General features: G+C 42.8%; 1 protein-coding gene across 1 annotated transcript in view; it reads right to left on the reverse strand.

Annotated features, from left to right (window-relative positions):
• Nucleotides 1-12327, reverse strand: part of LOC115399958 (zinc finger protein 8-like) — a 21356-nt gene extending 9029 nt beyond the window's left edge. Inside the window, exon 1 of the mRNA XM_030107624.1 lies at nucleotides 11990-12327. Coding sequence (XP_029963484.1) covers nucleotides 11990-12161 — 172 coding nt within the window. The 5' untranslated portion in view covers nucleotides 12162-12327. The remainder of the gene's footprint in view (nucleotides 1-11989) is intronic.
• Between the last annotated feature and the right edge of the window lie 2036 nt (nucleotides 12328-14363).

A 14363-nucleotide genomic window follows, 5' to 3' on the forward strand; every position in this document is an offset into this window, starting at 1 on the left:
AGACCATCAAGAGGATGTCGATGCAGAGCCAGTCCAGGGAGCTGTGCTTCAATGACGCAGCGCCTACGCTCTTCTCATGGGTGACAAATACACAGGCAGGAGCACTGATGATGTGGCAAAAGAAGTGGACAACTTCCTTCAAGATCCACCACCTCTCCTTGACTCAAGTCCTGCAGCATGCTGGAAGGTGAATGAAGGCAGATTTCCCAAGAGTGGCAAACTGTGCACGGGAATACCTGGCCATACCTGGCACGTCTGTCCCTGCTGAGCGAGCGTTCTCAGCAGCCGGCCTAACTGTGAATAGGCTGCACACAAGGCTCACTCCTGACCATGTCAATATTAAGGATAGACCAAATATCGGCCGATATTTGGCATTTTTCTAATCATCGGCATTGGCCTTTTTTCCACCAATAGACGATAAGATAAATTTACCGTATTTTCCGCACTAAAAGCCTCTAATTTTCTCAAGACCCGCCTTATATTTCGGTGCGCCTTTTCTGTGGAATATACGGTAATAAAGACCACCCGGTTGTCAGTCCGTTGTCTTGACTACGTTTCCCATAATTCCTTGCGAGAAATGAAAAATATGACCAGTAAATTTGTCTGGTGCGCCGCCGTTATGGAACCGGGAGGAATCAAACAAGCCTGTCACAGACCTACGGATAATTTTTTTTTTTCCACTTTTCAGTGTGTGGCGTGAGTGTGTGACAGTAGACGCGAGGGGCCGAATTGGTCGTGGCGACTGGGGGGTTGACTGGTTACCGTGCCGAAAACAGACTGCCTGCCGAAAAATGACTGGCCCCCGACGGGGACGCACATCGATTAATGATGACACTGATTTTAAAGTATTTTTTAGCGTTACAGTAGCCGATAACTTTAGTTCAACCAGGATTCTCCATGGTTTATTTTAATCTTTTTTTTTTTTTTCATTCCTACAGTACACGGACATACAGGGGACAAAATACAAGAAAATGAAGGACAGAGTTGTTATCAGCAGCGACAGATGGTTGAATATTGGAGTTTTGGGGAAGTTATGGATGAGATATGACTGTATTATTGTGAGTGTGTGTGATAAATATAATTACATGTGTCGATAGTAATAATAATAATAATAATAATAATAATAATAAAGTAATCACAAAATTCCAAACTGAACCAAAGCAAAAGGCCTAAGTACAATGAATGTCGAAGTGTTTTCCACTGAGCCAATCACATCTCTCTTTGCCTGAAGCCACTACTCTGGGCTGTGGGACAATGTCCCACCCACAGCTAAATTTTGTCGCCAAAATGTTCATTTTTACTGCAAATGAATATCGGTTCGACATACCGGTTATCGGTTTCCTTAAGTGCCAATAATCGGCATCGGCCCTAAAAAAGCCATATCGGTCGATCCTTAGTCAATATGCTCATATTTTTAAACAAAAATAAATGAGTCTCACACTGTACAGTGAGCGCCACAATTTCATGGATGTTTTTGTTTTGTTTATGGCCACATCCATTATTGTCAGGGATTTTTTTAGTTGTTTATGAGCAGCCTGTATTTTATGTTAAAGGTGGATTATAAATGCTGCTAAAAGCCTAATTGAGACGCCTTAATTTCCTTTCAGAATTTATTTTATGTATTTTATACTGCTAAGAGACAGTGCACTCATTTATTTTCAAGATAAAGTCACCTTCACTTTTGTTATATCTATTTTTGCTTGTAACAGACAGTGTACTTATTTATTTTCATGTTTCAAGTATCCTCAAAGTACTGTTGTTGTTGTTGTTGCATTGTTCCATTTGTGAATGGGCTGTTCTATTAAGAATAAACCTTTGATTAAGGAACATGATTTGCATTTTCTCTTTCATAGGAAAGACAGCATTTTCGTAGAAAGGAACCTATTGATTCAGAGGGAAATTCAGCTTCGCAGAAAAATTGCCACTTATCAATTAACCAATAATCGATTGATAAGACGAAACAACTATCGATTAATGAATTACTCAATAATTTGCATCCCTATCATAGATGTATTTTATTTACATTTTCATAGTGCCATTCACACTGAGCACTAACTACTTAAAGTATTGTTTTAAGTCAAGTGGGCGGTACCTCTGAGTGCACATACTGTTCTGCTGTAGCAGTACTAAAATAAATGGCATTGAACGAAACAAATGAGTTTTCATTACTGATACATGACAAATTCCAGTGGTTCAGTTACAATGGTGACAACAGCGTCATGTCAAGTTGCCTGTATAGAGGATGCACGCTCAGGGTGCGTGTCCGGGCCAGTGAACATCAAGATCCACTGGCCCAGGGGGCCAGTAATACATCTCCCTTAATGTCTACCCCTGGGTGGGAATCCTCACTTCCACCATCAGTAACGCTCATCTCAACAAGACCCTCCTCCTCTTTAATGTGTGGAGCTTCATGTTCCTCCTGCTCACCACTGGAACTGGTCTTCTGGTTACTAATGTGTTGCTGTGGACTCTCTGGAGGGAAACAAGACAAAGTCCCTGATGAGACGGATGTGAATGTTTTACAGTGAGGGATGGATGAGACAGGACAGGCTGCATTTAGAACAGACATTTAAAACGAATTAAACTGCTCCTTTATAGAAACCTGACAGCAGCTGTGAGGTTTGAAGAATAAATGAGGAAGCTGTCTGGATGCTACATTGGCTTCTCTCAGCTCTCAAACGTTACTGAGAAGTTTACAGTTTGACGTGGTTCAGACATGGTTTTTCCCAGCAACACCTGAACACATCATTATTCTGTAATAGGGATGTAATGGTTACCAGTAAAATGCTAAACCGTGGTAAAATTCCTGATGGTAATCATTACCATGCTTTTTTAAATTACCGAAATACTGTGTTTGATTACCTCACTTCATCAATAACTCACGGTGATGCGCGTCATTGCCTGAAAAAGACGAACTATGCGCCTGCTCCGATCGTCCCACTGTCCCTCACACACAGGCGCGCATGCTCATCCTGCGTTGTTTTGGCTGTTGCATGCAGAAGAATGGCGGCGGGTGGCCATGCAGTGCAGCGGAGATTTTTCCCCTTAAAAAGGACAAAGTTCAAAGTCTGGACTGATTCGGGTTTGTATAAGAATGAAGAAGGAAAACTGACAGAAGATGGTCACCCAGTCCGCAGAAAATGCAAAAGAAAGTCCAAGCGAAGGGAGGAAACACGCCAAATCTCCGTGACCACCGCCACACAACCTTACAGTGAGTGTAAGGTAACGTTGAGCTGAACATGTCACGGTTTGTCAGTCTAACGTTTATTTAGTTCTTTAGTAAAGGACACGGACGTTTAAAGTTTCTTAACAGTAAGCATCAAGATACTTGATCAGGTGAAGTGAGAGGGTGTCTGCAGGTCTCCCTGCACTCGACACGGACAGGAAGCAGCGTGATGTTTCCACTGTGCACGCTGTGTGTGTGTGTGTGTGTGTGTGTGTGTGTGTGTGTGTGTGTGATGATAAAAAATAATAATGATAAACAGTGTTGGGGAGTAACATTTGTAATGTAATGGAAATGTTTATGTATTTGATGCATGTGATGGTTATCAGCTGTAAGCAGACTTCCTATGCAGACGGCCCCCCTGGACTCCGACACCAAGCAAACCCAAATGGGGGTTTCTTTCCTGTTTGTCCTGTTATATGCTAAACAGATGTGTCTCCCCCTGACCGGGCGTAATCTCCAGAAGGTATCGATGGTCTGTATGCTGTTCTTCTAAGATGCATCGGCAGCCACAGGGGGCTGAAGTGGGTTGGGCTGTTGGAGCTCCTGTTTCCTTTGTCACTTCATATGTTAAAATATGTGTCCCTCCTCTCTGAGGACAGACTCTTAAGACATGCTAATGCAGGAGTATAAATACGAGCCTGTTTCTCGGAACGGCAGAACTCACACTGACTGAGGGCGTGTTCACACCGAGTTGGGTCGAGCCAGGACCCCTTTTGGGAAGTGTGAATTTGTAAATCAGCCTCCTCATAAACAAACCAGGGGCGTCAAACCAGATAGAAGCAAGTCGGGTGCAGGAAGGAAACGCGATACTTGTTCCAAAATAAGTGATTTCAAAATAAAATCTGTGTCATGTTTTTGCCTTAATATTCTATTTTTCTACTTTGTCTGCTAGAATACAGAACAAACAACGTGGTGCAGTCATTATACGCATTAGAAGAATGAACGCTTTGTACCTGGTCACTGCAGGAAAGTCAAACAACTCCAAAATTGCACAAAACAGCTCTGACCGGAGCGGCTTTGTGTTGCCAGATTGGGCGGGTTTCTGCCAAATCAAGCTTCTTTTTTGAACACGTCGTACGGGTTGATGAAATGATTATGTTTATGAAGTGTTTTTTTAAATTATACAAATACGGTTTTAACGTGCATTTTCAACCGAAATGGCGGTTTGGGCTGCTTTCTATTGAGTTAAATGGGTTTCAACACATAGGTGGAGAAAACGTAACGGAGCAACACAAAAACAGAATCCACAGATCCTGTGGATGTCCAACAACATATGATCATTAACCACAGTGCTAAAAAGCACAAATGGTAACAAAACAAAGGATAAAATAAGCAGCTCTCACCTTTAGTAGAGCTGGAGTCTCCTACTTTTTTTGTATTTTGAATAGCACAACACTTCACATTGATTTGACCAAGCCAGCAGAATTTTCTGTTGTTTTTTAAGCACATAAGATACTGAAAACTTATTTTTTTTAATGAAATACTGTACTTTGATTGAGGGGGTGGGGGAGTCTGTGTGAGGGGGCAACGCAAACTGACCCCGGCTCCCCCTTGACGCCGGGGTCAGTTTGTAAAAGTCCAACTTTATTATTAAATGCAAACACACATACCATATGTTTCGCACTATAAGGCACACCGTCAATGAATGGGTTTTTTCTTTACTTTTTTCATATATAGGACTCACCGCATTATAAGGCCCATAGAACAGACAACCCAGCCTCACGGCAGTTCGTGCTCTGAGTCAGGTAAATTAATTTATTGAATCCTGTCCAGGAGCAGCGCTCTGCACAGTTTTTTGTGTCCCACGCCTCTTTTTAAACCAATACATTTCAATGAGAGTCGCCTGGCCACGCCCCCCTCACATTAAACGATACATATACTGTTGTTTCTTTTACTCAGACGCTCAGATAACAGCCACCTTCACTATCATTGCCCTGTTCACACTGAAGGTAACTTTAAAGAAGTGTGCAGCCACACTGCTGAACAGGAACATTCTAGAAACATGGCGACAGTGTCCAGTCCAGTATAAAAGGGGAGAAAAAAATTATCCACGTTCTGTATGAGTGAAATACATATTGGTGATCCAGGTGGTTCCATTCTCAGTGGAAATGTGTTCAATAGTGAGTAAAGCAGCATATCAGAGCCAGTTGGACTGAGGACGCTCCTCTGCACGGACCTGCAGCGCAGCGCGGCCGCTCTAGTGTTGCGGCGGGCGCAGTCAAACAGCTCGGACTGACAACCGGGTGGTTTTTATTACCGTATTTTCCACAAAAAAAGGCGCACTGTTGGTTTTTGAGGAAATTTGAGGCTTTTAGGTGCCTTATATAGTGCGGAAAATATGGTATATGAAAAAAATTAAAATGCTCTCTGGGGGCCGGATCAAATGTGGAGGCGGGCCGTACGTAGTTTGGGGACCACTGGTTTATGGCCCTGAGGATTTTCGTTGCTATAAAAGATGGATCAGATTTTTTTTGTAAACCTAAGTTTAGAACTAAACCAAAGGAAAGGTGTATCTCAGTCCACGGTGTAAATCTATGGAACAGCCTTGAGTGTGAAATCAAAACCTCAAAATCCATCCATTGTTTCAAAAAGAGTGTGAAACTAATTCTGATGGATAGATACAAAGACGCCATGTAGGACATCTTTGAAATTTGTGTTGTATGATGACAACTTGTTTCTTTGTTATGTATTGTATGTAGCGCGCACATCAGAAGTTTAAAGGATTTCTGAATTGACAAGGGGCAGATATTATAAGCTTTTGCTTCTTTCTGTACCTTTTCATTCATATCTGTGCTGAAGTATGCAGATGCAAGTATGTTGCATTCACTTTTTGTTTTATTTAAATGAATGAAATAAATAAATAAATCAAATCAAATCAAATTTAAAAAACTAAAGAAACCGCCTGGGGATAATGAAGGTGCTTTGGAATGTAAACATTATTTTCAAGCTATGATGCTAAATATGCTGCTGCCATCATTAATGCTTGCAACAAATGTACAAAATTTAAATATTCTAGATTGGACAGATTCGATTTAAAATGTAACTACAATAATACAAAAAAAAATAGACAAAAGTAATCACGCATGTGATCGTTTCGCTCCTCTTAGAATGTTGCTCGTATGGTGCAGTGGCCCGAAAAGACGACACTGGCTACGTTTACGTGCAGTCAATATTCGCGTAAAGACAAATATTCTGGTTTCTGAAACATTTGGAATAAACTCAAGGAGATTCTCATTCAGACCAGGGCCACAGACCACGCCACGACTGCATATGTTCAATGATGCACCGGTTCTTCAGTAAAAGAGAAGAACTGAACGATTGTTAGTTAAACTGTATCACAAGTAGTTCCTGGACTCCAAAGACCAGACTCCTTGCGGTTCGGCGTGCTAGCAGCGGTGCGGCGTGGAGCAGCCTTTCCTGTCAACAGCAGCCTCATCTTCAGAGGATAACACCACGGCACGGCTGACTTCATCTGCTTCGCTGCTTTACTTATCAGACAACTTACAGGCAGAAGTTGAGAAGGAAAAAGTCGACTGTGACTGGCTGTGTCACGCACATTTCTGCCATGTCTGATCGAGTATATGCGCTCACAGCTGATCACCGTGATTGACTGGAAATTAATCGTGATCACCAATCACGATCATACAATCGCCCAGGCCTGCCTCCATCCCGTCGCTGTGAGCTGGACGACATGCTACAAGCTCATTTTTATTAAAAGTATGTGTCTATCAAGCATCAGAAACAATATTGATTTCTAGGAGCAGCCGGTGGTGCTGCGGGGTTAAGGGACCGTCTACAATTTACAAGACGCTGAAACAGTGAAGACAAATTACCCCCCCCCAAAAAAAAAAAAATAAATAAATAAATAAACAGTACAGGGATTCACCGCAGTGTCACCATAATCACTACAACCTTAAGTAATTCTGTACTTAACCTTAGTAATTCTGAGCACTTTTATTTTTCTTCCTGGTTGAAGCACCTTTGTTTAAATGTATAAGAAAAACTGTGTTGTAGTTTAAAAGTTGAGCTATATTGAAAAGGTGAGTGTATGGCAGTTATTTCAATTCCCTGTCCCAGTAATATTTATGTTTGTTGTTGCTCACTCTTTTTTCTGTTTATTGCAGAAATTCTGAGCACTTTTATTTTTCTTCCTGGTTGAAGCACCTTTGTTTGAATCTATAACAATAACATAACAGTATTTAAGTGTAAAGTTAAGGCTATTTATATTGAAAAAGGTTAAACTTACGTTTATTTGACAGTGATTTCATATTTCTTAAATGAAAGGTAAACATTTAATTTATTGTAGTTTTTATTTCTAAAATTTTATACTGGAGGAGCTTCCTGGATAAATAGTTTCTAGTTTTACAGGTAGTACATTAAGCACATGATTCTTAACAGTTTTTCTGAGGCTTTTGTATTATTTCTATTGATATCCGAATTGTATCGTATCGACCGAAATTAAGACATAAATCGTGATAAAATTTTTGGCCATATCGTCCAGCCCTATGTTGTACATGATTTTTCTGCAGGCCATACAAATCGCCGACTTTCAGAAGGAAGACAGGCTCTCCTCTCCGCCATGCTCGACAACAGTTCGTGTCGTGTGTTACTGAAGCCTCACACGGACAAAAGTGCGGCAAACGAGGAAAGCTGGCTGGAACCCGGGGAGCGACCGTGTTCTCGCCGCATCTCGATCGAGCCGAGGTCGACCTCGGACCTCCTCCTCGAGGCGGCCCCGGCTGGACCCACAAGTAGGTCGATCCAACGTGAAAAACGTGTTCACACTGTCGCTCCCGGCTCCACCACGTCATTTAGGTCGAACCAAATGCTTTGGTGTGAACATAGCCTGAGCAGTGATGGCTTCTCTCCTGTTGCAACTGGAATAAAAGGAATCATGAGCAACTCATCGTTGGTGCATTCATTAACAGAATTTCCACAACAGTAATAATACTGCATTAACCGTGTTAGGTGAAGCATTTCCAGCAGAAATGAATTGTTGAAGTGATTATGATTACACTATATTATTAACATATTTCTTACAGATAAAATGCGGTTAAGTGCTGTACTATTCAGCCATCCTTCTCATTAGGCTCAACTAAATGATCCAATTCACTATTTTTTTTCCCCCTTTATTCACAGAGTGGACGTGCAAGCAAGCGGACCGAGTGATGCAACGGCTTCAATATCCTCGACGGAGACGCAAACCATGTTGTTCTAAACACCTGCACTGCAGATATGTTCACATTTGACTGTGTTGTTCTTAACTTTACATTATGTTGCTCAATAAAACTGTTGTTAAATGATTTATTTTGGAACATTTTGACTAGGCCTGTGCGGTATACCGGTCTGTACTGAATACCGGTTTTTATTTTTGTTATGATATGAATTTTTCATATACCGCAATACCGGCGAACAGCCCAGACAACGTCCGGAACGTCCGCAGCGGTGAAGTGTTTCAGCGGGGACCCATTTCACTGCCGCACACGGCGAGAGCTCTCAAAGTGAAGCACACGCTGTTTACCCAGAGGAACTAATACCGAAACGAGGAGCCACGTCTGTGGTTTGGAAGTTTTTCGGCTTTTAAAGGTCGGACGTGGACCAAACTACTATCTTTTGCAAAATGCTGTCGAGCAGAAGTGGTAGCCGGCGGTGCTAACACTAGCAATTAGCTTCACCGCCTGAGCCGAAAACGCGTATCAGAGTACCAGGAATGTCATAAACTAAGATCCACACCCTCCACATCCACAGCTCAATCTGCAGCAGCAGTCAGACGTCCATTCAAGATGCGTTAAGGCCTCCACACACTACAGGATAATCGGCCGAATTTTGCCCCGATCTTCTCCTCCCGATCGAGGCCGACGGGGTCCGGTTGTCGGGAGTATGCAAATGAGTTCGGGTCCGATCTGCGTGTAGTGTGCGGTGTGTTCCGAGAGATTTTTTCCGGTCGGAGCCTCTCGGGAGGCGTCGGAAGGGGAGATCGGAGATAATGAACATGTTTAATATTTCCGATCGCAAATCCTGTAGTGTGTGGAGCTCCGAGAGGCGAGTAGAGCTGTCCACACCCTCGAAATAAAGCTTCCTGACTGGATGAACAGCTCCGTCTCACCAAGGTGCCACTGAAAAATCCACTCACAGCTGTCAGAGCTGGATGAATATATGTCTGTGAAATATATTCACTACATGACAGTGAAACAGAAAAGCCAGAGCTCCTAAACTCAGCTGTACAGGAAGTGATGGTTGATCCTGTCGCTCCTGGATGGACTGGACTTCCTCCATTCAGACCCAAACTCCGATCTAATATCTGCATCTCCGCCAGTCCTGCAATAATCCCAATGTTTTAATTAACCTCCGTTATTAACCATCACGGAAGAATGGGGAAGAAACAGTAATAATAATAAAAGAAAAAAAACTTTCCGCTGACTCCGTGCCTTCAGAGACAGAGCGGACTATAATGAAACTGACCTCATCAAAGCTCAACGTGTTTTTATTCTGGTGTAAACTATCAAATCTGTGGACATAAAGAATGATTTAAGATATTTTGCGATTTAAAAAAGTAGCTTTTATTTGACACGGTCTGCTAATAACTTTATTCTTCTGCTCTACTCGGGAGTCAAAAGTAAAAAAACAAAACAAAAAAAAACACACACACACACAAACAGATTAGCTAATAAGATGAATTATTATTAAATGTGGAGGGTAAATTATAATAAAATGATCTGAAACTATGTTTCCCTCTTCTGTACTGGAACATTTAAATTTTCTAACAAGATCCCGACAGTCCGTGCTCCGTGCGCGGGCGGGGGGGGGGGGGGGTCTGCACTGAAGGAGCGATGCCGATGTGAATGAATGAACTGAGGGAATGAATGAGTTCTCCACTTATTATTGAAAGTGGAGCTGAATATAAAAACAGCAATGAAGGGAAACAACTCAAAGTCATGTTGGACGACGCGAGATTTGGAAGAGTGAGGAGCCGATTCTCGGCTGAAGAATCTGCTGGTGTGTGTTCTGCTCCAGAGCGACACCACACACCAGAAGATCAGGAGAGGAAGATGAGTGCGATCGGTCCTCTGTTGTCTTGTAGTGTGTGGTGTCTGAATCGGGGAAGATTGAAAAAATCCTGTAGTGTGTGGCGGGCTTCAGCTAAAGGGACTGCACATGAGAGAAAAAAAAAACAAATAAAAGAAAACAAGAGGCAGGTCGAGATAACGATCACAATCACGCAATCTGGACATAAAAAAAAACATGATACAGTCATTATACTAGTAAAATGGGCCATTTAAAGCCAATCAACTGCACTAATTAGTTTCTTATTAGAAGAAAATGTGTGTAACAAGACTCTTGCATGAAAAAAAATACCATCAAACACAGTGAAACCGGTATGAATTTTTTTAAAAACCGTGATATGAAATTTTTGCCATACTGCCCAGCCCTAATTTTGACCACACTGCAACAATACCTCAATAATAATGATAACTGTCATAACTGTGGTCACAATAACCCTGATATAAAATTTTTATATCGTTATATTCTTATTCTGTCAGAGTTCCTGTAATGTCCAGGCCAGCTGAAGCTTTACTGAGGCACAGGACTGATCCAGGCTCATCCAGTCCAAAACAAGAGGCTTCAGGCTGATTTGGCTGCACAAAAGACCGAGCCAGGATGAGAACACACAGAATCATCACAACAACCAGAGTGGCGTCCTCCTCTCCACCGGAACAGGAAGCTCTCATGACAGATAGACCCATGTGGTTTTCTCAGGGCCAAAACCAACACACCAAATGCAGAATATCAACCCGATGATCAGCCTGGTCAGATCAGTGGATTCTGAGTTCTCATGGAAGCATTAGAGGAGGCTGGACCTCTCCAGTCTCCTCTGAAGATCCAGCCCCAACCCCTCACCACACCCCTCCCCCGACTAACGACCCCCCACCCCCACCTCTCCTGTTCCTCTGGTTTCCTCTGTTATCCAAAGGCTTCACTCAGTTCCAATATGAGGACATTTGATCAAAAAGCCTCCCTGTTTTATGACTGTCAGTCAGTGAAGCAGTCAGCAGAAAGAAGTGCGAAGTTCAAAGGTCACAGTATGACCTTCACCTATAGGCTGACTCACAACACACTGGTTTTAACTCAAAGTAAAAATTTAATTCATACATCAAACTTTAATGTATTTACGAATTAACCACAGCCTGGTTACCAGGCACCAATCGTTTTATGTGAAAACACGCATGCGCACACACACACAGCTGAATGTTTGAATGTGATAACAATGTGTAGAGAGCAACAGAGTGAATATTGGTTTGTGGGATCTTCTGACTGGAAAAAGGGGTGAGACTGAGTAAATCCTGGACCTGATCCTGGTCTGGAGCAGGCTAAATCCTGGACCTGATCCTGGTCTGGAGCAGGCTAAATCCTGGACCTGATCCTGGTCTGGAGCAGGCTAAATCCTGGACCTCACCTTCTCCAGCGGTCTGTCCCCCATCGGCAGACCTGCTAATGTCTCTATTCTAAACATTCACCGTAAAAGCTGCAGAAACCACAGTCAAGTTAGCATGTTAGCTCAGACTGAGGCTCAATAAATCACTGCTTCTGTCTGCAAACAGCGTTTCTGATACACATGTTGTTTGACGCTGAAGCTAAAATCACTCCTGTTGTTTCACTTGGAACCAGAAGAGCAGCTGCAGCCTCATTTCTGTCTGCTGCTTCAGAAGAAATGGAACGAGCCTCCAGCAGTCAGACTCAGTGTTCATCCACACTTTAACATACCTGCTCTGGAGAACGGGACTGGAAGTTCTCCTGTGATTTCCAGCAGTCTGTCCTGAACATTCATCTCCTTCTCGTAGTGGAGGAGAGTTTGTTGAAACGCGGTGAAGATTTCTCCAGCAGCAGCAGTGAGTCGCTGCTGAATAAACTCTCTCAAAGCCTCAACTGGAGTCATTGTTCCTGCAGGAGATGAAATGTTTCCTCTGGAGACACAAACACTCAGCCCGTTTCTCGACACTCCTTCTTCTCTGGACTTGTGAACTCACGGACTCGTCAAACCTCATCAGGAGGAGAAGAACTGATCCAGTTCAGAGCAACTTTCTCAACACGCGGGTCTCTTGTCTTGTGATCTGCACCCCGGAACATGAATTGGTTCTACGCATGCGCAGCATGAGCACGACAGCTCATTACGGCAACTGTATTTGGACAAACTTTATCAAGGCGAACATCCGTTTAAAGTTTAGGAATATGATATTATCACCCTATCCTATTCTCATAACAACATCCTCTGTTCTTATTCTCTCACATCCATTGAGGAAAAACTCCCAAGAAAACTCTCAAGAGGGAAAACTGGCAGAAAGCTCAGTGTGAGCGACAGAGGACAGATCCCTCAGCCAGGACGGGCAGACGATCAACAGATGTGTACAGACAAGAAAACAGTTTTCAACACACAACATGCAAGACAAGGAGACTGCTGAGAGGAGCTGAAGAAGAGAGGGAAGGCAGGGAGAGCACGCCAAATAAAGCCTATAAAATAATATTATCATCCTCAGTCAGTCTCAGGGATGGAACACATTATGAAAGTTATTTATTACACAACTATTTTTTATTTTTTTGTATATTTCAAAGGTTTGCTTTGTTGTGATTCGTGTAATGTTTATTATTGACGACACCCACATCGTCTGTTTTACCACCTTTGTTATGTGGACAGTATTATCTGACTAAAGCAGGGGTTCCACAGCTGCTTTTATTAACATTGATTGTGAAAATATGCTTCAAAAGGAATCTAATCACAGTAGCTGCTGAATGTGGAGGCTTTTGGTCTGTGTCACAACACACACTTCAGTCCAGCTGAATGTAGCTGTGGTGGATGGAGCCTCTCCTGGACAGTGAAGTCTGAGCCTCTGCTCTCCTCCTGCAGGCAGTGTCCCATTCTCCAGGGCCTGGTACCTGGCTCTCCACACTTCATGACTTTGAACATTATCAGACAAACGTGACGTTACACCAACACAGAGCTTCAATGATAAACATCTGACACACAGCAGCTGCCCAATTACATCACATTACATTATTATGCAGACCAGAGAATAGTCTTTTCATTGCAGTTATTTTTAATGAAATCTGATTACACTCGACTCAAATGTGCAGAGAACAAATCCACAGACAACAAAATGCAACTTGTATGTCTGAATGAAAGAATTTATTTCAAACACAAAAAAATGAATTATAAAACAAAAAAACAAACAAAAAAAAAGAATACAAAAAAAGGTCTGAAAACCAGAAGAGAGTAACAAAACTTATTGAATTTGTATGGAATATTATTTAGCAGTGTAGTATTATAATGCTGGTGTATCTCTGTCTACAACTCTTCGGACACGTCTCTCGCCTTGACAATGACATTCCTGCCAAAGCAATCCTCGCCGAGGCCACCCTCCGTCCGCCAAACGACTGGAAGCGCCCCCCGCGGCCGTCCGAGGATTTCCTGGCTGAAACAAGTCTCCGAGGACCGCCCACTGCCTGATCTCATCCGCAAGGCCCAGGACAGAGTCACCTTCAGGATGCTGGTCGCCACAGTCACCTAATGGCCACGCGAACACAAGTACAAGTACAAGTGAGTATCTCTACGCAAACTGAAATCCCATGAACTCTGTCTCAGGATCAGGGATGCTGTAGTCAGAATGTTGAAGATCTGAGTCTTGTTATATTGACGCCACACAAGAGCCGCTCCGCCCGGAGGAGCAGCAACAGGGAGGGGGCACGTGCGCACACATGCACGCGGACACACAACGGAAATCTGTGAAAGTGCTTCGTGTGTGTGTCCTACGTAAAAAGTCTAGACTGGTTGTGTACTTACTGAAATGAAACAAGAGACAAAACTAGTTTGATGCTCCTTATATTCTGCTCGGAGCAACAATTCACTGTGTCGTTCAACGCGATGTCTTCAGACTCCTGCTGTTTTGATCCACTGGTGAACGACGTGCCTGGACGCCTTGGTAGTTTAGTATTTCCCCTCACAGAAAGTATTTCTTGTTCTTACTGTGTGAACCTTTTTAAACAGCACTTTGTTTGACTTTCTGAACTTCTAATCCTTTAACTTGTGGGTATTTTGTTTCAGCTCGGGCATTCATGCTTGCATTTTTTTAAGGAATTGCAAACA

Source organism: Salarias fasciatus, chromosome 14 (assembly GCF_902148845.1).
Source record: "Salarias fasciatus chromosome 14, fSalaFa1.1, whole genome shotgun sequence".
NCBI lineage: Eukaryota > Metazoa > Chordata > Actinopteri > Blenniiformes > Blenniidae > Salarias > Salarias fasciatus.